This window comes from Rhinatrema bivittatum, chromosome 2, assembly GCF_901001135.1.
Source record: "Rhinatrema bivittatum chromosome 2, aRhiBiv1.1, whole genome shotgun sequence".
In the NCBI taxonomy this organism is placed as follows: Eukaryota; Metazoa; Chordata; class Amphibia; order Gymnophiona; family Rhinatrematidae; genus Rhinatrema; species Rhinatrema bivittatum.
Genome location: NC_042616.1, coordinates 44,366,645 through 44,388,860, shown reverse-complemented (window position 1 = coordinate 44,388,860; position 22,216 = coordinate 44,366,645). Strand labels below are relative to the sequence as shown.

The 22,216-nt window shown below is 46.2% G+C and overlaps 2 protein-coding genes across 2 annotated transcripts in view; both read right to left on the bottom strand.

Annotated features, from left to right (window-relative positions):
- Positions 1 to 22,216, bottom strand: part of LOC115085947 (oocyte zinc finger protein XlCOF6-like) — a 1,095,473-nt gene that overhangs the window by 807,555 nt on the left and 265,702 nt on the right. The gene's annotated exons all lie outside the window — the stretch shown is intronic.
- Positions 6,442 to 21,335, bottom strand: LOC115085951 (zinc finger protein 567-like). Its single transcript, XM_029592513.1, has 4 exons — positions 19,323 to 21,335; positions 17,555 to 17,681; positions 10,990 to 11,103; positions 6,442 to 9,478 (listed from the first exon to the last, which is right to left on the bottom strand). Exons 1-4 carry the CDS (start codon positions 19,662 to 19,664, stop codon positions 7,329 to 7,331), a joined length of 2,733 nt encoding a protein of 910 aa, XP_029448373.1. The 5' UTR covers positions 19,665 to 21,335; the 3' UTR covers positions 6,442 to 7,328.

Sequence of the window (22,216 nt, the reverse complement as noted above, 5' to 3'; positions counted from 1 at the left end):
AATCATAGGTCAGTCCATTTTTTTGTTTTTTTCTTAATAATACACCCCAGTGAATATACTGAATTTCAATTATGTTCGTGTACTTTTACACCTTAATGATCATTAACAAAACTTATCTGTATATAGAAATATACATAACTGAAATTCAGTATATTCACTGGGGTGTATTATTAAGAAAAAAACAAAAAAATGGACTGACCTATGATTACATAACAAAAAATAAGAGAAAAGTGCAAATGCTTTTATTGTACTATCAATATTGCTTCAGGAATGTGTTCCAAAGTATAAAACTTACACACACACACTCATTCACACATTTAAAATCATGAAATACACGTTACAGCCAGCATATATATATCTCACAATTCTATAGAGAGTGTAATCTATGCTAATGATGTGACACCCTGTGGAACTTTCCACTTACAATCTAAACATTCCTACAAAACTTTTAATATATCCCTCTTTGCTGCTGGCTTCTTTCATGTATATCTTTCTTTTGGACACCTCCGTTCTTTGGATTCAATTATGTAATCGGGGTCAGACCACGATTACATAATTGAAAATTATATTGCAATGACAGAGAGGAGCATTAGGCACTCTCGTTCTGCTACTCTTTGGCGTTTAAGATAAGAGGCTCTAGCTATGAATTTCCCACGTAAAACTGCTTTTAAACCTTCCCAAACCGTTCCAGCATTCACCTCCCCGTTATCATTAAATGTTAATAGTCCTGAATTTCTTGTTCTATGTGGGAAATAAAACCCTGATCATTAAGAAGGGAGTCATTCAGTTTCCAATATTGTACCCCTCGATCATAATCCTTAAGCTGTAAAGAAAACCAGATGGGGGCATGATCCGACCACACATTGGCCTCTATTTCCACTTTCGTCACCCGGGGTAGCATGCTTCTACTACCCAGGAACATATCAATCCTTGAATAGCTACTTTGTGGGGTAGAGTAAAACGTATAGTTCCTAGATTTTGGGAATCTAGTGCGCCAAATATCCAAAAGTCCCATATCGGCCATCAGGTCTTTAAGTGCTCGTCGAGCCATCTTAGGGTCTGAACTATGCCCTGTAGAGGTGTCCTTGCACGGATCCAAGGTCAGGTTAAAGTCCCCACCAATGATGAGAGATCCTTCTATTTTAGAGGCCAAAGTGTGGTTTAGGGATCGAAACAAATCTGCCTTTTGAGCAGTAGGCCCATATACTGAGACTAGAGAAAAGATTCCCCCCCCCCAATGAAAGTTTCACCATAACCATGCGTCCTGATGGGTCTGCAATAAGATCCTTAAATTCAAAATGGACATCTTTGTGTAATAAAATTCCCATCCCCGAATACTTTGAGGAGGGGGTTGCAGCCGCCCAATATTGATAAGGGTACTTAGGATGTTTCATAAGGCCCAGGTACCGTTTTCGTAAATGAGTTTCTTGAAGTAAAGCCACAGCGGCCTTCATCCGATCTAATTCCTTAAACAATAATTTACGCTTACCTGGGCTATTGGTGTTAAGGGAAAAAATTGTAAGAGTAACCATTAGAATAACAACTCCCCTCCGTCTTGCCACTTCCCTCTATGGAACCACCACCCAGGATCCAATTTCTTGGAGAACTCAACAATATCACCTTCATTACAATAAACCAAACCCTCAGATCCCATCCCCCCACCCTCCCCCTCCGTCAAACCCAGAAGCATAAACCCTGTGCTCCAAATAAGCATGGAGGAAATTGTCGTCGCTCCTCATGGCACCTATACGGGTGGCGATTTAAACATAGAATTACCGCTAATTTTCTACGACCAAGCAGAAAACAAGGGTCCAGCACATGTTTAGACCAAAACTCAGTCAATCCACGTTGTCCATCATGTGACCATTCACAGGATTCCGCCGGAGCCTTCTTCGTCCCTTAGGGCCTCGCTGCCAGCGAGGCTGAGAGTTGATTGCAGTCGCGATGTGGCTCAGGGCAGGACCGGTTCCTTTCGCCGCAGGTGGAACTTCGATAACAATACCTGCCTCCTTCAAAATCGCGCTGGCCTCCAGAACTGTCTTAACTCTGTGAGTGGCTCCCTGCAGCATAAAAGACACTCCTCCGGGATAGAGCCAGCGGTACCGGATGTTAGCCTCCTGGAGCTTAGTGGTAACGCAGCGAAATTCCTGTCGCTTTTTTAAAGTGGCTGAGGACAGATCAGCAAAGATGGCGATGTCCTGGCCCTCCCAGAGCCACGTGCGCTTGCTCCTGGATAATTAAAGAGCTTTTCTTTCAAAGTGAAGGAGTGGAAGCAGGACACTATGTCTCTAGGTCTATTTGCAGTTTCGGGTCCCAGAGCTCTGTGCGCCCTATCAAGGAGAATATTAGGCATGGTGGTATCCTTCAGGGTTTCTTCATTTTCCCATAGGAAGGTAGCAATGTTTTCCACCACAGCAAAGCAATCTCCATATTCCTCCGTTTCCGGCGCCCCTCTGATCCGAAGGTTACTTCTCCGGCTCCGGTTTTCCATATCTTCCACCTTTTTCAGCTAAAGCTTGGCAGGTAGCTTGTGAATTCTGGTGGCTGAGTTGCATCTGAGTCCAGCCCTCCCCTTGTGTATCTAGCCGGATCTCAGCTTCATCTACCCTTCTGCCCAGCTCTGCATTCTCCTCTCTCATTTCAGCAATTAAATTGGTGATTTCTGCCTTACAGTTTTTGATATCCTGTCTCAGCTCTATAAACCAACCTCTAAGTTCCTCCGAGAGCGGGTTCTCCGGTGCCATTTTGAAATTTTCGCCGCTATTTTCGCCGGTGTCCTGGTGTAGGAGAACTTTTTAAGCTCGCTAATTTTGCGTTTGGGCGTCATGCCCCGCCGTTCAGCAGCCTTTCGGCTTGTGAGCGCTCTGCTTTAAATGAAAAAAATCGCGCGGTTTGAGCGTGTGCAGCCCGCGGTGCTCACGGAGCAGCAGAGTTAAGCTGCTCGCATGAGGGGTGACATCACTTCCTTCAAGTTAGGGCTCTTCTGCTTCAAGAAAGTGCAGCTGAGGGAACATATGATAGAGATCTATAAAATCAACAGTGGAATGCAAACGGTAGAAGCAAATTGGTTGTTTACCCTTCCAAAAATAAAACAAAGGGGCACGCCATGAAGTTACTTAGTAGCACATTTAAAACAAATCAAAGAAAATACTTTTTCAAACAACCCATAATTAAGCTCTGGTATTCATTGATGGGGGACGTGGTGAAGGCAGTTAGCATAGCTGGGTTTAAAAAAAGGTTTGGACAAGTTCCTAGAAGAAAAGTCCATAAACTGTTATTAATCAGACAGACTTCAGGAAAGCCACAACTTATCCCAAGGTGAAAACATGATGATCCATATTCAGCTGCTGTGCGGCTCAGCTAATAAGCCAAATATTCTTATCAGGCTAACTTCGCCCATATATTCAGTGGTGCAGCCCACACCGCTGAATATATCCAGCTATTTTAATGTTAGCCAGATAAGCTTATCCAGCTAACTTCACGACAGTTCTATGACCGACCAGACTTAGCTGGAGAAGTTATTTAACTCTGAATGTTGCAGTTGGACACTGCTGGAGAGATAGTGGACCCTTGGGCCGACCTACCTAGGGAGGCAGGGTAGGCCGGGAGGCGGAGCCACAGGCCAGAGGAGTTCACCCAGGGACCCCCCGGGAGGAGCCCGTAGGGTCCCGGGTCCTCGGGACTTGGAAGTGAGACAGAAAGTCCAGAGGCTGAGATAGGCGTAGACTGGGACCAGAGTGAGGAGAAAGGAAAGGAAGTCCAAGGTACCCGGAAGGCAGGGGACCGGCTGCACAGGGCCGAGGACCGGCTGAAGGCAGGGCAGCGGGCGGCAGCGGAGTCTGTAGCAAACCGGAGTCTGAAGCAGGCTGTAGACTGATGCGGGGTCTGTAGCAAACTGGAGTCTGAAGCAGGCTGTAGGCTGAAGCGGGGTCTGTAGCAAACCGGAGTCTGAAGCAGGCTGTAGGCTGAAGCGGAGTCTGTAGCAAACCGGAGTCTGAAGCAGGCTGTAGGCTGAAGCGGAGTCTGTAGCAAACCGGAGTCTGAAGCAGGCTGTAGGCTGAAGCGGAGTCTGTAGCAGACCGGAGTCTGAAGCAGGCTGTAGGCTGAAGCGGAGTCTGTAGCAGACCGGAGTCTGAAGCAGGCTGTAGGCTGAAGCGGAGTCTGTAGCAAACCGGAGTCTGAAGCAGGCTGTAGGCTGAAGCGGAGTCTGTAGCAGACCGGAGTCTGAAGCAGGCTGTAGGCTGAAGCGGAGTCTGTAGCAGACCGGAGTCTGAAGCAGGCTGTAGGCTGAAGCGGAGTCTGTAGCAGACCGGACTCTGAAGCAGGCTGTAGGCTGAAGCGGAGTCAGAAGCAGGCCGGAGTCGGAGGCAGGCAGCAGGCTGAAGCGGAGTCAGAGGCAAACCAGAGTCGGAGGCAGGCAGCAGGCTGAAGCGGAGTCAGAGGCAAACCGGAGTCGGAGGCAGGCAGCAGGTAGAAGCGGGGTCAGAGGCAAACCGGGGTCGGAAGCAGACAACGTGAAGATCACCAGGAACGCAACTAAGAACAACTATGGAGTTGTGAACCTCGTTGCAAAGCGATGAGAGAGAGTTTGAGCGCCGGTTATATCGGGACTTGGGCGTGACGTCAGCAGCGCGGGCGGGGCCAGACTTCCGGGAGCTGGGCGCTCAAGAGGGACGTCCTCGCGTGCGCGCGAGGCTGACGAGAAGCAGGCATGTAATGGCGGCCGCCACGTGGAGAGAGAGAAGCCCCTGGGGCCCGGAGCGGGCAGAACGCGGTGATCCCTGAAGCGGAGGTAGGCGGGCTTGGGCCCTAACAGAAGGGAAGAGGTTGGGACCGCAACAGTGAATATCCAAATTAGTGGGATAGGTTATCCAGCTAAGCCGGATCCTCCCCAGGATGCCCTTGCCCCACTCACCTCTTTGCCGGCTATTTATCTGGATAACTAGCTATGTGCCTAAGTGATGGCTGTTCAGCGGGATCATAAATTCAGCCGCTGCAACTTAGCCGGCTAAGTAGCGCTGAATACCCCCCCCCCCCCATAATGGAATCTATTTGGGATCCTGCCAGCTCCTTGTCATCTGGATTGGCCACTGTTGGAAACAGGATACTGGGCTTGATGGACGCTTGCTCTGACCCAGTCTGGTGGTTCTTATGTAATGAAACTTCTTCATATTTAGCATATGAACACGAATTCTCTCCTGAAGTATTGTTTCCAAATGGATCAAGTTTTGCACACATTGTGATGGGAATGAACCTCACTCGTAAGCTCTAGAATATGCTAGATTTGATTTCAGTCTCTCAAATATACTGCTAAAGCCTTTCTTAATACTTGCAATGTGCCAAAGACGGCTTCCTTCTGGAATTCATAAGATATAATATGAATAGGCAACATATCAAGATGCACTTGGAAGTTCTTTGTAACCAAGCCTGTGGCGCCCAATACAACTGGGACTCTCTCTGTATCTTTCTGACACTTTTTCTTGGTCTCTGATTGTATCATTTGGTGCTGCAGCATCTTCTCTCTCCTTGTTTGCTGGTCTGATTCTCTTGTTTTGCACATTCTGTTGCTTTTCTCCCCTCATGCACGTTCCTGTGTCCTTTTCTCTAGTGACATATTAGATTTCCTTTCTGAAGCAAGCTTTTCCCACAATCTGTCCATGGAAATGGTCTCTCTCCTGTGTGTATTTTCCTGACTGGAAGAGCAGCCTTAGGGGGTCAGTACAGCAGGCTGTGAACCAGTGAAGCCAGGGTTCAAATCCTGCTGCCTCTTCATGCGACTGTGGACAAGATACTTCACCCTCCATAGCCTCAGGTACAAATTTAGACTGTAAGCCCCCTGGGGATAGGGAAATATTTGAATGTAATCTGCTTGGAAGGGACTGAAATGCAGAATATAAATGAAACGAATAAATAACCATCCACAGAATGGTGGCTTGATTCTGACACTTTCTAGGAGAATGTACTAGAGGAGAAAAGCACAAGAATGGTAATGTTTGGGTTTCTTGCATCAAGCTTTTTTTTTTTTTTTTTTTTATAACATGTTTAATAGTTTTTTCTGTTTAATTTTACATCAATAATACAGAGAAATGGGTAACAACAACGTATCTCAGTTATATAGATCAAGTATGGATAACAGAGTATATGTTAACAACTTAGTGGGTAAGCGTGCTGTCAAAATACATCACCCTTCAAGAACGACAACCATTCAACATATTATTAACAAAGATTGGACCATGGAGATTCGTCCGATATAGAGGCATACGTGCAACTCAGAAATCCAAAAGTCAGGCTCCACAATCTTGTCAGTTATTTTGGTTGATAAGATTCAGAAACATCAAAGCTTTTAAACCTAAAAACCCCTAATACCCTGGGGTTCCCACCTCTGAAGCTTAAACTTATTCCACCACCCCCCCCCCCCCCCCGGCTCTCGTCGGTGCTTTCCATGTAGGTATTTCTTTTTAAAACATATATATATATATATATATATATCTGATATATCTTGTCATTCATGTTTGATATATCTTATCCGACAAGTCTGGTCTGATTTATCCGATTTATCCCCTGGAGCGACCCAGGAAATCAAAGCACCTCAAAGATAAGAAGTAAGGATTAAAAAAAACAGTATAATTGTACTTATTCCTATTCCCTAGGGCCTAGATCATGTTGGGGGAGCTGGATTGGGAAAAGGACGCCCATACCTTCTGATGCATTGCGTTCTTTGTGCGTGATGCGCTCTGTGCCACCACATATTTGAAGGAAAATAAACGAAGCATACTTTGAAACCAATGTTCGCAATCTGGACTGTGGTTCGTTAACCACTGTGAGAGGATAATTCTGCGACCCACTGGACCTGCTTTGTGAAGAAATAATATGTCCGCTGTTTGTAGCTTACAGCCAGGCCAGTTGGATGTTTCAAAGAGCCACAAGTTAGGGGTTATGGGCAATGTAATCCGCATTAGCTGCTCACATTTCTGTTTGACTGTTTTCAAGCTTTTTATCAGATGGAATAGGAATGTCCCAGACGATCACAACTTCTTCATTCGCTACGGTTCTTTCAGAGTAATGATTCCAGTGCTTTTCTGGTATAATGATGCTGTAATATTTCCAGTTTTCATGGATGAGCCGGGCCATCTTACTACGCCTTTCTGTATATAGGCCTTTCGACATGACACACAGCAACAAGATGTGAAACCCATTCCATTTCTCTTTAACAGAATCTGCATTTATCTGTTCTTTTCTATGCTCGCTCTGAACCTTCTTGTCTGTAAGTCCACTGTCCTGTGCTAAAATGATCAATCTCTCATCTTTAGGTTTAAATTCACCTCTCCTTAGCCATTCATGTGGGTCTGCAGCAGTAAATCTTGGTCATTTCCCACTATAGTTCTGCTTTTCCTTATTTGCTGATCTGGTTCTTTAAAGAATTTGTTCTCGTTTTGCAAATTCTGTTGCTTCTCTCTCCTTGTGCACATTCCTGTGTACTTTCTCTGGTGGCTTATTAGATTTCCTTTCTGAATGAAGCTTTTCCCACAATCCATACATGAAAATGGTCTTTCTCCTTTGTGTTTTCTCTGGTGGCAGATTAGTTGTCCCTTCTGAGTAAAGCATTTGCCACATTCAGTACATGAAAATGGTCTCTCCCCAGTGTGAGTCTTCTGGTGACAGATTAGGTTTCCCTTTTGAGTGAAGCTTTTGCCACACTGAGTACACACAAATGGTCTCTCTCCAGTATGGGTTTTCTGGTGACACATTAGGTTTCCCTTCTGAGTGAAGTGTTTCCCACACTGAGTACATGAAAATAGTTTCTCGCTAATTTGTATTTTTTGGTCTTTTGTCAGGCATGACTTCTGTGTGTAGGGTGTCTCACATTCAGTACATGCCAATGGTTTCTCTTCTGTGTGGATTTTCTGGTGATGTATACAATTTCTCTCGCTAAGGAATTTTCTCTCACATTTGGAACATGAAAATAGCCCATCTCCTGTGTGTGTTTTCTGTTTTTCCAATAGTTCTCCTTTCTGATCAAAGGCTCTCCCACTCTCTGTACATAGAGATGGTTTCTGTTCAGTGTGAGGTTTTTCTTCTTCCTGTTCTCCCCTCTGACTAAAGGTTTTCCCGCTCTCTGTGCATGAAGTTGAGGTCTCTTCAGCATGGGTTTTCTGTTCTTCCAGTTCTTCTCCCTTCTGACTGAATGTTCTCCCGCTATCTGCATATAAAAATGGTGTCTCGGGAAGTAATGTCTCTAAACAGATTGGATTTGTGCATAGCAGTTGTAAACCAGGGTATGTTGGGTGTGATCTCAATCTGACAAATTTACTGCCAGCACTCTTTTTAAAAGTAGTGTTATTCTCTTTTTCTAGGATGCCTCTCTTCTCAATGAATGTACTCCCACTATCTGCACATGAGAATGATCTTGCTCCAGTGTGGGTTTTCTCTTCTCCCAGTAAGTCTCCCTTCTGACCAAAGGTTTTCCCATCGTTTGCACATGTAAATGGTCTCTCTTCAGAATGGGATTTCTGATGTGATTTCAGAATTAAAATATCCCTGAGGAATATTCCGCATACATCACAAATATACCTTTGTTCGCTTCTCTGGCTTCTCTGCTCTTCCCCTGTGTGTGTGATATTACTGGTATTTTGCTCATACACATTGGAATTTTTGGCCAAGTCTCCTCCTGACTTTCTTTGCTTCTTTTCTGCACTGCACTGAGTACATGAAAATAGTCTCTCTCCTATTTGAAATTTCTGGTAATACATTAGAATTAACTTCTTAATGAAGTTCCTCCCACATTCAGCACATGAAAATAGTTTCTCTTCTAGAAGCAGTTTCTGTTTCTCAAGTGGTCCTTCCTTCTGACAGAAGGATTTCCCAGAGTCTGTACATTTAATTGTTCTTTTTTCAGTAAAGTGTTTCCTTTCTTCCTGTAGTTCTCCCTTCTGGCTGAAATTGCTCCCATGCTCCATATATATAGAGGGTCTCTCTTCAAAATGAGATCTCTGTGATTTCAGAGCTAAAAGATCCCTCTGGAATATCCCACATCTCTCACAAAAACATCTTTTCTCTGTTGCCTGTTTGCTCTGCTCTTCCCTTGTCTGTGTTTGACAGAAGGTTTTCTCATTATCTATGCAGGTAGATGGTTTCTCTTCAGTGCGAGATTGCTGCTCTGCTTGTACAGTTGCAGGGTCCATGAGGAGTATCTCACACACATCACACAAACATCTTTGCTCTGTTCTTTGGATTCTCAGTTTCTCTCCCGTATGTGTGATATTTCTGGCACTTTGCTCACACACAGATTTCTCCTCCAAAACTCCTGTTGAATTTCTTTGCTTCTTTTCCATGATGTTTTGATTTCTGCACTTTTTCGTCCACTCAGAACATGAAGTAACCTTTTTGACTCTTTCCAGTAACCTCCTTTCACTTTCCAGATTCTCAGCATGCTTTCTGTCATACGTCTCTGTATTTTTATTCTTGGGACCATCGTTTTCTAGATAAGAAACAAAGGACACGTTACATGTGCTGGAGACTCAGAATAAGAGATTTCAGAGAAGTGAGGTTTAATTGGAAATCAGACTCGCCAGGTACAAAGGATTTTTTTGGTAATGATAGAGAGACTTCCCCACTGGGAACTCCACACTCCAGCACAGATCCTCTGACCATGGGGCAGGAGCTGGGACAGTAATCAGGAGAGGCTGCTGAAGCACTTTCTGCTCCCTTAGGGGGTAATTTTCAAAAGGATTTAGACGCTTAAAACTGGGTTTTACATGTGTAAATGCACTTTACCCTTGTAAGTGGCTTTTGAAAATTGCTACAGTATATGCTATTGAATTGTCCATACGTTTTGCACACGTGAGTGCACTTTAAGCGTGCAAATGGGCTTTTAAAAACTGCTATGATAGTACAGTATGTTGCATTTACACATGCTGTTCCTTTGAAAAGTACCTTCTTATTGAATCAATCTAGATAAATGAGGCTTGACCGACGTGCCGCAAATGCGCAGTAGAGGGCAGCTCTACCGCGCATGTGCGGCATAGAGAGCTCTGGCTGATGTTCCCTGCCGCCTCGCACGTTCTGTTTCTCCCTTCTGTGGCCCGAAATGACACCGCCGGCGCGCGCCTCCCTTCCGTTCAACCCACACTACACTAAAGAGGAAGGCCGGAAAAAAAATTACACCCGCTGCGAGGACCGTGAGCCGTGCGAGGAAGTAAGTGTCTGCGCTGCTTTAGTCCTCCCCGCGCGCGTGCCCCCGGGTGGCGGAGTCACTCCCGCGCGCGTGCCACATTCAAACTGCTGTCGCCAGTCTGGGGCCGCGTTCTGGAGAACAGAATACAAGGGAGTTGAGGAGGGCTGAGGAAGAGGGAAGGGGTTGTGGATTAGGTCAGAGGGGAAAGAAAGGGAAGATGAGAGAGGATGGAAGGACAAGCAAAGAAGACATGAGTGAGTAAGTGGGAAGGGTCAGAAGTTGTGCTGAAGAGAAAAAGAGGGAGTGGAGGAGGGCTGAGGGAGAGGGAAGGGGTTGTGGATGAGGTGAGAGGGGAAGGAAAGGGAAGATGAAAGGGGATGGAAGGAAAAGGGAAGAGGATATGAGTAAGTGGGAAGGGTAAGAAGTTGTGGAGAAGAGAGCGGCTCTGACCGACGTGCCGGTCTGACCGACGGAATCTCACCCGTTTGAACGGGCCTAACGGTTTGTAAAACAATAAGGCATGGTGTGCTATAATCACCGGACCAAACTCTGTAATTCATGATCAGTCAATCTAGAAAGTTTCAACCCTATATTGTCTGGGATAGATCATCTGAATCTTGTAAGAAGGCCTTACGGCTTTAGGTATTTGGATTTCAGATGGGACATCCTATGTAACAGGTGGCTGTGACAGAAACCCTGTGAGTGATTAAAGAGCTCTCCAGAGGAGCTGGTGAGGGGTCTCTGCAGTTCCCAGCTGCTCCTTCCACTCCTCAGCTCAGCAGTTTTACCTCAGTCCCTCTTATTCCTGCACTCACCTGAGCAGCTGCTTCTCCCAGTTTCTCTTTCCTCTGATCCCGGCTCATCCCTGATGTATGGCTCTTCCTCTCGTTCAATGTGGGCTATAATGTCAGGGATGACGGTCGGCAAGCCTGTTCCAGGGAGAAGAACATTGCGTTAGGTGTCTCAAAATCACTCAGTTCTCAACACACAATATTGGTCATTTTGTGGAGATGATGTATTGTAACAGGAAGGGAAATGTCATGCAGGGAATAGGCGGAGAAATAAACGAAGCTTCTCGAAAGCTCTGCCACCGAAATGCAGAACTTCAGCGGCAGACAGAGGAGAAATAAGGAAGTCCTCCCTCTATTCTGTCTAAAAACAGCCCTAACATATACCCTAGACAGACAGACATACCCATCAAGTACAGGACTCACAGGACTCCATGGCACTAACCACATGTGCATTGCTGTTTATTTTTCTGCCTGCCTGGATCATTGTCAAAGTGAATATAATAAAAACGTTAATTATGGGTTGGTGACGGAACTATTCCTCCAAATTTTGATTTAAAACAAAAACATTTTTTCTTCTCCTGCTTTGCCCCCACTCTTTAAAACTCTCAGTGGTCTCGGCTGCTGCCGACTCCCCCCGGGGGGGTTGCCCATATGGTAGCAGTGACTCTTGCGGACCCCAGAACAGGGAGGGACACCTTCTTCCCTCCCCAGTGGCTCATTCAGGCCCATGAGAAAGAGGGCCTGCACCCAGATCTCCCACACTGCGGCACTCTGCTCTGCAGCCTAAGCCAGGGAGCCGAGCCTCTTTAAAATTTATTTATTTATTTATGTATTTATTTTAAATTTTTATATACCGGAATTCCTGTATGCAATACAAATCAGTCCGGTTTACAAGTAACGAAAGAGGTTGCCCTGGTCTGGGAAGTTAGACCTGGGTTTTTTTACATAGAACATGGAACAATAACAATAAACCATTGAACATTATTACAAGTAACATAGAATGTAACAATAGCATTTAAAAGATTTAACCTTTTTTACAAAGAACTTTAGTAGCGAATATGGTCTGCAGTAGACGGTTATATAAAGGTGAATAATGACTGTTAGAATTGCGAATAAGCAAGTACGGTATGAAAATTAAGTGGCAAGGTGTTGGAGACACCCTGCAATGGTTGGATCTGAAAGTCAGGAGGAGGTGCCTATTGGAAAGCTTGCCTGAAGAGCCAGGTTTTTAACCTTTTTTTGAACTCTAGTAGATTGGGTTCAAGTCGAAGGTCTGGTGGGAGCGCATTCCATTGGTGTGGTCCCGCAGTGGAGAGTGCTCTTTTTCTTAGTGTTGATTTGGCAGGAGCTGCGGCTAACGTGCCTTTGTAGGTGCTTCTGATGGGTCTGGAAGATAAGTGTGGACGAAGTTGGGTTTGTAGAGATATAGGTGCGACGTTATGAATTGCTTTATGAATGATGGTTAATGTTTTATATAGGATTCTCTGTTTGATGGGTAGCCAGTGGAGGTTGCTCAAGATGGGGGTAATATGGTCTCTTCTTTTCGTGTTAGTTAGGATTCTGGCTGCGGCATTTTGTACTATCTGTAGGGGTTTGATGCTGTTGGAGGGGAGGCCAAGTAAGATTGAATTGCAGTAATCAAGTTTCGAAAAAATAATGGATTGAAGAACGAGGTGAAAGTCATTGAAGTGAAGGAGTGGCTTTAGTTTCTTTAGGACCTGTAGTTTAAAGAAGCAGTCCCTGGTGGTTGTGTTTATGAATTTTTTTAGGTTAAGTTGATTGTCCAGCCATGCTCCTAGATTCCTGACATCAGCAGAGAGCTCAATGTTTAAAGATGTGGTTTGTGTCAGGTTAAGTGTGTGGGTGTTCGGGTTGTGTGAAATCAGTAGCAACTCTGTTTTGCTGGAGTTTAGAATCAGGTTCAGGCTGGAGAGTACTTGTTTAATTGGTTGAAGACAATTCTCCCAGTAGGCGAAGGTTTTTTGAATAGATTCTGTGATAGGGATGAGGATCTGGATGTCATCTGCATAGAGGTAATGAGTAAGTTTGAGCTGTGATAGCAGATGGCAGAGGGGGAGGAGGTAGACGTTGAACAGGGTGGGAGAGAGGGAAGAACCTTGAGGTACACCTTGGTCTGATAGGATGGGGTTAGAATCCTTGTTATTAATTCTGACCTGGTAAAACCTGTTTGATAGGAATGATTTGAACCAACTGAGAGCTGTGCCTTTAATTCCTATGTTTGATAGTTGTTCTAGGAGTTGTGAGTGATTTACCGTGTCGAACGCTGAGGATAGGTCTAGTAGGACCAGTAAGAATGATTGTTTTTTCTCCAGGTTCAAAAGTAAATTATCAGTGAGAGAAAGCAAAAGTGACTCTGTGCTTAGTGATTTTCGAAAACCATATTGTGCAGGGGAGAGAATGTTGTATTCCTCGAGATAATCGGAAAGTTGTTTATTTACGGCTTTTTCCATCAATTTGGAGATCAGGGGCAGGTTTGCAATGGGTCTGAAGTTAGCTGGGTCCGTTAGTGATGCATTTGGTTTTTTCAGTAGGGGTTTGATGATTGCAAGTTTTAGTTGGTTAGGAACTGTGCCCATGGCCAAAGAGGTGTTGATGATTTCTGCAATAGGTTTTGTGACGGTGCTAGGGATGGCGGTGAGCAGATTAGTAGGGAGTGGGTCCGATGGATGTGCAGATGGTTTAATTTTTTTAAGTAAATTTTCAATCTCCATGGCGGATGTGGGCTCGAATGACTCTAGTCTAGAATTCAGAGTGGGTTGGTATGAGCTATGAGGTATTGGTAGAGTTTGATGGGTTGTGAGGGAGCTAGTAAGGTTTGAGATTTTTGTTTTGAAGTAGGTGGCTAATTCGTTGGCCTTGCTGAGCGCTAGTTGGTCTGGAATGGATGGTGGTGTCGGTTTGGTGAGAGATGATACGTAAGAGAATAACGCTTTAGAGTCGAAGATGAAGTTATGAATTCTTTTTGCATAGAAGTCCTTTTTTGTTTTGTGTATGGCGTTTCTGTAGGTGTTAAGGGTGGCTTTGTAGTCCAGTCTGGATGTGGGTGTAGGGTTGTTTCTCCAGCTTTGTTCTTTGTTTCGTAATTTTTGTTTTAGGGCTTTGAGTTCCGGGGTGAACCATGGTTTTCTGTTGTCTCGTGCCGGTTGGATTACTTTTGAGGAGGTTGGACAGAGTTGATCCGCTATTTTGTTCGTGAGTTTGATCCATGAGGTGGTGGCTGTGTTGGCATCTGAGAGGTCTATTTGTTTGAGATCTTTGGAGCAGTGTTCTGTGAGTAACTCCAGAGAGCATGGTTTCCTGAAATGAATGGTGGTTTTGGAGATGATTGGAGGTGGTGAGTTTTTCATTTTGAGAGTTGTGTCTATGATCTGGTGGTCTGACCACGGGATTGGTGTGCAGGTGGGATTGGTATGGATGGACCAGCTATCGTTGATAAATATGAGGTCTAATGTATGACCTGCTTTGTGGGTGGGCCCGCTGATTATTTGTGAGAATCCAAGGTGACTGAGGGAGGAAAGGAAGGTTTCGCAGTTAGTAGATTGAGGGATGGAGTCCACGTGAATGTTGAAGTCTCCCAGTATGATGGTTGGTTTGTCTGAGTTTAGGTGTTTGGCTATCATCTCTATTAGAGGGGAGGGGTTAGCCTCTAGAGTTCCTGGTGTGGCGTAGATGAGGAAAATTTGTAGATGTTGAGATTTGAATATGGAGCATTCAAGATTTGAAGTGGCGTATGATAGTTGTAGGGTTATGCCCAGTTGTTTTTTTGCAGCAAGTAGGATTCCTCCTCCTTTCTTTTTTGGTCTAGGTATTGAGAAGAGGTCGAAGGATTGTGTAGGTAATTGGTTAGTTAATGATATGTCCGTGGGTTTTAACCAAGTTTCTGTTATTGCACATATGTCAGGGTTGTTGTCAATGAGGTAATCATTGAGAAGGTGCATTTTTTTTGGAAAGTGACTGTGCATTGAATAAGGTTAAAGTGAATAATGAGAGGCCTAGAAGTTGTGTAATGGGAGATGTCATGATGTTGATGAGTCTTTGTTGTCTGGGTGTCTGAATGGGGTCTGGTGGAGAGTTATTTCTGGGTTTTCTCTTGAGTATGGGGATGGAGTGGCGGTGTGTCATTGTATGCTGATTTGCTAGTGTTATAAAAGGTAGGTCTGTGACCGGTTACGTTCAGAATCTGCTAGGATGGATGCTGGAACAGCTGGAGTGGAAGCTGGAACTTGTGGAATGGATGCTAGAACCTGTGGAGTGGGTGCTGGGATAGCTGGAGTGGATGCTGGAACAGCTGGAGTGGATGCTGGAACTTGTGGAATGGATGCTGGAACAGCTGGAGTGGATGCTGGAACAGCTGGAGTGGATGCTGGAACTACTGGAGTGGATGCTGGACTGGATGCTGGACTGCTGGAGTGGATGCTGGAACAGCTGGAGTGGATGCTGGACTGCTAGAGTGGATGCTGGACTGCTGGAGTGGATGCTGGAACAGCTGGAGTGGATGCTGGACTGCTAGAGTGGATGCTGGACCTACTGGAGTGGATGCTGGAACTTGTGGAATGGATGCTGGAACTACTGGAGTGGATGCTGGAACTTGTGGAATGGATGCTGGAACCTGTGTAGTGGATGCTGGAATAGCTGGAGTGGATGCTGGAACTACTGGAGTGGATGCTGGAACTACTGGAGTGGATGCTGGAAAGCAGGAGTAGATGCTGTGAGGGCTGGATAGCATGCTGATTTGTCTTGGTGGACGCTGGTCAGATTGTAAAGGGTGCAGTATTTTGGCTGGAAAGGAATGGTAGAGATGTTTGGAAGGGGTTGGTGCGTGCTGGCTTTATTCGTTCCGAGAAATCCGTTTGTCCATGGTCGTTGGCATTTGTATAAGTTATGTTTTCCTCTGGGGATGGGGATAGTGGCTTCCTCGGGGCTGAGACGAAGGGGCGAGACAAAGGGGCAGGCCCCTTTGTCGCGCTCCTTAGGCGTGCGACGCAGGCGCACGGCGCCGGGCTTAATCGAATTTAAAGCCCCTCTGGGCTGGTTCCTATTGGAGGCTGGCTTCGGCGGTTCGCGACTGGCTGCGGTAGGTTGCTGGAGGCGGGTCTATCTCCCTCTATTCAGTGCGGATGGAACGGCGTCTGGCCGGCGCGGCAGGCCTCGTGGTCGCCCACGGACTCAGCGGGGGGAAGGGAGAGGTTGACTGGCCTTATCCCCGATGGGTCTGTGGCGCCGACCGCGCAGGCCCTCCCTCGATCCCGAGAGCGTTCGTTCTCCTCGAAAGCGCCGCTGCAGTAGGAGTTCGCCGGGTAGAAGAGGCAGGATTTGAGCGCGGCTGGATTTTTAAATGCCCTCTGTGCCGTTCGCGATTGGCTGCGGTAGGTTGCTGGAGGCGGGTCTATCTCCCTCTATTCAGTGCGGATGGAACGGCGTCTGGCCGGCGCGGCAGGCCTCGTGGTCGCCCACGGACTTATTTTTCATGTTTTTTTGTCTCTCTCTCAACTAGTTCTTCTTCCTCTTTCATAGGTTTCTTCCCTTTCTGTCCTTGGTTTCTTGCTTTAGTACACTTGAGGGCAAAGATGGTATAAATAGAAGAGGAGGAGTTCAAGACATAGGGCAGCTGGCAAGAACACTGGCGATTTCCCGAGGTATTACCTGTGTATGGTAAGGGGTGGGGGGGAACTGTTAAAAACAAAAAAACTCACAACAGCATGGAATTGAACGACGTCCCCTGCATCATGTAAATATGTATACTATTTTACCCCTATTTTAGTTTGAATTGATTGAATTTTATGTATTTTGTTATTTTTAAAATAATCAGGATATAGTTTTTACATGTTTTTTATAAGGTTATTTCTATTTTTATTATTTTATATATTATTTTATTTTTTTTTTTATTTTATTGATTGTTATTTTATTTTCTTGAATGACTTTATGGACATGTCGTTAAAGACTGCCCAGTAAATTATGTAAACCGACATGAGGTGTATACAATATGTTCAGTATATAAAATGTCTAAATAAATAAAATAAATAAATGTGCGCACACCGATTGACAGCTGAAGACCAGAGAGGCGCACCACCCTACTAGGCAGGATGCCCAAGAAATACAACAGTGACACTGCAGCACGGAGTGAATCTCTGCTCTCAGCTGAGACTGGCACAGGGTACACATCCTACTGGATAGGGAAACCTAAAGGTGAGCCAAGACGGGCATTGCCATTCATATCTCTCTACTACGTAATTTGCACAAACTTCCAAAGGAATCCATCCATATAAACATCTCCAAGGGCAGGCATGCCCCAGACATCAGTGCCTGTGCCCCTACCGTGACTCACACTGATGATGCCAAGGATGCCTTCTATGACCAGCTGAACAGAGCCACAAAGGACATCCCTCATGATGATAAAGCGATACTTCTGGGTGACTGCAGCCTCAGAGTTGGCTGTGATGTAGCCTCATCATGAAACAGAGTACTTGGGGCACCTTGGCATTGGCAAAGCCAACTCAAATAAGTCTCTTGCTTCCCTACAAATGCATTGAACAAAACTTGAAATCACTAACACCATATTATCCCTTACCCAGCGAGATCAGGGTCTCATAATTCTCCTTCATCACATCCTTGTAAAGCTCCTTCTGCCATTCTTGTAAAACTTCCCACTCCTCCTGGGAGAAAGAGACGGCGATGTCCTCGAAGGTCACTGGGACCTGAAACACAAACCCTTCCACACTCAGCACCTTCTGCATCCCACTCCATCAGGAGAGAGTTTTCCTTGTGTTTGTAAGTCACAGGGGCGGAAGAGAGTCACTATTCTGCTTAAACACTACAAGGTCCATATTCATCCACTATCTGGCTGAGCAAGTTAGCTTGATAAACATATCTGGCAGACTTGGCTGGGATATTCAGTGGCATGGCCGCGCGACTGAATATACCCGGCTATCTAATGGTTAGTGGGATACATTTACCTGGTTAACTTTAGATTTGTTCAATAGCAGGTCTAACTTAGCCGGATAAGCAAGTCTAAAGTTAGATTGTGTACAATTCTGGTCGCCACATCTCAAAAAAGATATAGTTGCGATGGAGAAGGTACAGAGAAGGGCGACCAAAATGATAAAGGGGATGGAACAGCTGCTCTATGAGGAAAGGTTGAAGAGGTTAGGGCTGTTCAGCTTGGAGAAGAGACGGCTGAGGGGGGATATGATAGAGGTCTTTAAGATCATGAGAGGTCTTGAACGAGTAGATGTGACTCAGTTATTTACACTTTCGAATAATAAAAGGACTAGGGGGCATTCCATGAAGTTAGCAAATAGCACATTTAAGACTAATCGGAGAAAATTCTTTTTCACTCAACGCACAATAAAGCTCTGGAATTTGTTGCCAGAGGATGTGGTTAGTGCAGTTAGAGTAGCTGGGTTCAAAAAAGGTTTGGATAAGTTCTTGGAGGAGAAGTCTATTAATGGCTATTAATCAAGCTTACTTAGGGAATAGCCACTGCTATTAATTGCATCAGTCTTCAACATACACCAAATCAAGGGACACTTGTGCTATGGTGTTGCTTATGTACGGTGGCTCTATTGAAGGACAACCAATTGATGGGTGTCCTTTTCTTTCGCCCCGTCTATTATTCTTTATTATCCAAGTTTTAGTGAAAACATTCTTCTTTCAATTTTTCTATTTCTTGAACTATTTTCTTAAAAAACCCCTTATCTCCCCGTTTTCTAAGGAGACCCGCTGCTTGTATGTAGATACTTATCAAGGCATCTGTCTCAACTTCTTCTCACGGGATCGCGTCTGCTTGCCCGACATGGGCCATGTTTCGGCACATTCGTGCCTGCTTCAGGGGCTACGGGAGGGGTAGTGCTGTGTCCTAACCAGGTACACAGTAGCTGTTATGTCTCCAATTTTGTGATGACTATGCTTCTGCTCGTGGACGACGCCTACCTACACAGAAGGTAGGCGTCGTCCACGAGCAGAAGCATGGCAATTTCTTATGTTCTTAAGTTATGTTGTACCCTGCCCTGAACCTTGGAGGGAGCAGGTCATAAATCAATGATATAATTAAAAGATGTACAGTGATCAATACTGTGCTGTCAGATTCTTACTAAGGGGCTCTCACCGGCTCTGCTCCACACGCCTTGTTTTTGCAAAATTATTTAACCATCCACCACTTCTCTCCACAAAAGAAAAAACTAAAAAAAACAACAAACAAAAACTGTACATAGGACATACGGGGGGGGGGGGGGCCCACACGATCAGGCAGCACATTCTGGTTATTACTACAGAGTCCACCCCCCATTGCCAGTGAGGTACGCTCCACAAACGGACACCAACGGGACGCCATCTCTCACCTTGGGGCTCAGTTTCTGCTTCGCCTCCGGAGCGGTGGCAGCTGGGGTTGCCTCGGGATTGCTTGTCCCTCCCGGGGCGTCTGAAGTCGCAGCAAAGCGCGGCAACCCCGCTGCTGGTGGTGCGGCTCCGAGTTCTCCAAGGCTCTCTGGCTGGGGCAGGGTGGAGCTGAACAAAGCCCCTGAGCTGTCGGAGGCTCTGCGGCCCATCTCCTCCTGTGACCTTTCAGCTCCGGGGGCTTCACGGGTCGCTGTCCACCGCACAAAACCGTGCCTAGGCCGGACAACTGGCGTGGTGGTGGGTCCCGCCGGGCAGGAGGTCAGCTTCCTCTTCCTCTTCCCCATAGCTGGAGGGTGATACAAGCCCGCACCGGTAAAATCTGTAGCCGCTCCGGTACTCGCTGGCCCCCCAGACTGCCTCCCTGAAAGATATTTCGGGCAGCGTTGTCCCGACTGAATCCTCCTGAACTGGCTGTGCAACTTCACCAAGGCCACAGCTATCAAATTGGAAAAAAATCAAGATAAGAACATAAAAGATTGGAGAAGGGATGCGAGAATACTTTTTTTCTACCCTTCAGGCTGTGGACGCCGCACTCATGAAAGATAAATTTCATTCGATTTCTATTTCTTGCTCCTACGACACAGCCATCCCCTTTACAGCACTGCTTTAGCTTCCTAAATGCCTTTTAATAAACCTTTTCCATGCTTGCTTGACATTACGAAATCAACAGATAATTTTAAAAAATGTACATGCAGAGGGCAACTTTGAATAGAAGCAAAGTCCGTACCTTTCCTTGGAAAACGGCTGAAGGAACAGGCACCCACGGGATATGCGCCTGCCTCCCTTCAAAGCCCAAACACGTAGGGGGCTGATGCAGTAAGGCACGCTGATGTTAGCGTGGGTTTTTGACTCCTGTTTTACTGCGCATATTTGCACGGAAAGTTAACCTTCGCATTGAACAGAGGTTTTAACATGACAAAAAAAAAAATGCACACTAAAACAGAAGTAAAACCCAGTGCAGGTGAATGCAAATCCCATGTTAGAACTCGCTTTTCTGGCAGCCAAAGTTATTCCATTGAAGTGCCTGGTCTGGTAGAAGCAACCAGGCACTGTTATACTGGGCGCAGCGAGAGAAGAGCATGGCATCAGAAGCATGAGTTACGTTTTACTCCGCCTCAGAACCAAGAGCGACATTTCCAGCGTTAAGACAATGCACCTTAAGCTGTCTGCCCTTTAATGCACCACCCTGCAGTGCAAGGGAACAGCTAATGCCTTCCTACCGCACCCCAGCGCCTGCAGCTGAACAGTAACACCGGGGCTGTGCAGCCTGACTTTGGTGTGTACTGTTTAGATGCAGATGCCCGCCCTAGAGAGCTTATTTGTTCAGCTAGCTATAAGTGCCCCCCCTCCAGGGTTATTTTGGCAAGGAATGGCAAGTAAAACAAAAGAATAAGCTCTCTGGGGAAGGCACCTTCAGCTAGATGAACAAACAATAGGCTGTCTGGGTGGGCAGCAACAGCTGAATAGTACACACTTTAGCACTCTGAGTGCATAAGGTCCATCTGTTCAGGAAAGCAAAGAAAACCTGTGACTGGTGCCTGCCTCAGAGAGCTTACATTGGACATTTAACTCCTGGGTCTGAGGTGGAATAAACTTACATTTCTGGTGGCCAGTGTGGTCTATTATTGTGCCCAGTATTATACTCCACTTCAGACCCAGGATGGCCTTACATTTGCAGTGTAAGTATTCTTGAACTGGAACCTACAGCTGAAGCATGGGTTAGCTCTCTGGGGCGGGCACCTACAGCTGAATAGTATGTTAAAGCCCTCCCAACTGCAGGTGCACGCCTCAGAAAGCTTATACGGGAAATGTAAGTCCTTTCTTGATCTGAGGTGGAGTAAACTCATCTTTCTACTGCCCGGTGCTATTCTACTGCCATGCCCAGTGTGGTAGAAGCAGTTTAAACACCACATGGGTACAGCATTGGAATAACATTATCCAAAAGAAATGCGAGTTCATTTTTAACCAGGAGTTCAATTTCCATTGTTGTGCCAGCTGAAGCAATTTCAGTTGCCCCCCTCCCCCAGCCATACACACACACACACATATACATACCCTGACACTCGTCCCCAACCCCACCCCCACCTACAACACGAACCTCACTCCCCCCAGACACACACAGGTGGGGAGCAGGAGGGGGTGGAGACGAGGACTACAAAGCACACAGTGTAAGGGGGAGATGGAGAGTGTGCGCACACACACATCATCCCCACAAACCTTCCTCCCCAATCACAGTGCCAATCTCGCATGCAGTGCCATTGTGGCTGCAGTGCCAATGCATGCTGTCCAGGTGAGGGAGACACACACATCATCCCCACAAACCTTCCTCCCCAATCACAGTGCCAATCTCACATGCAGTGCCATTGTGGCTGCAGTGCCAACGCATGCTGTCCAGGTGAGGGAGACACACACATCATCCCCACAAACCTTCCCCCCCCCAATCACAGTGCCAATCTCGCATGCAGTGCCATTGTGGCTGCAGTGCCAACGCATGCTGTCCAGGTGAGGGAGACACACATATCATCCCCACAAACCTTCCCCCCCCCAATCACAGTGCCAATCTCGCATGCAATGCCATTGTGGCTGCAGTGCCAATGCATGCTGTCCAGGTGAGGGAGACACACACATCATCCCCACAAACCTTCCCCCCCCCCCCCAATCACAGTGCCAATCTCACATGCAGTGCCATTGTGGCTGCAGTGCCAATGCATGCTGTCCAGGTGAGGGAGACACACACATCATCCCCACAAACCTTCCCCCCCCCCAATCACAGTGCCAATCTCACATGCAGTGCCATTGTGGCTGCAGTGCCAATGCATGCTGTCCAGGTGAGGGA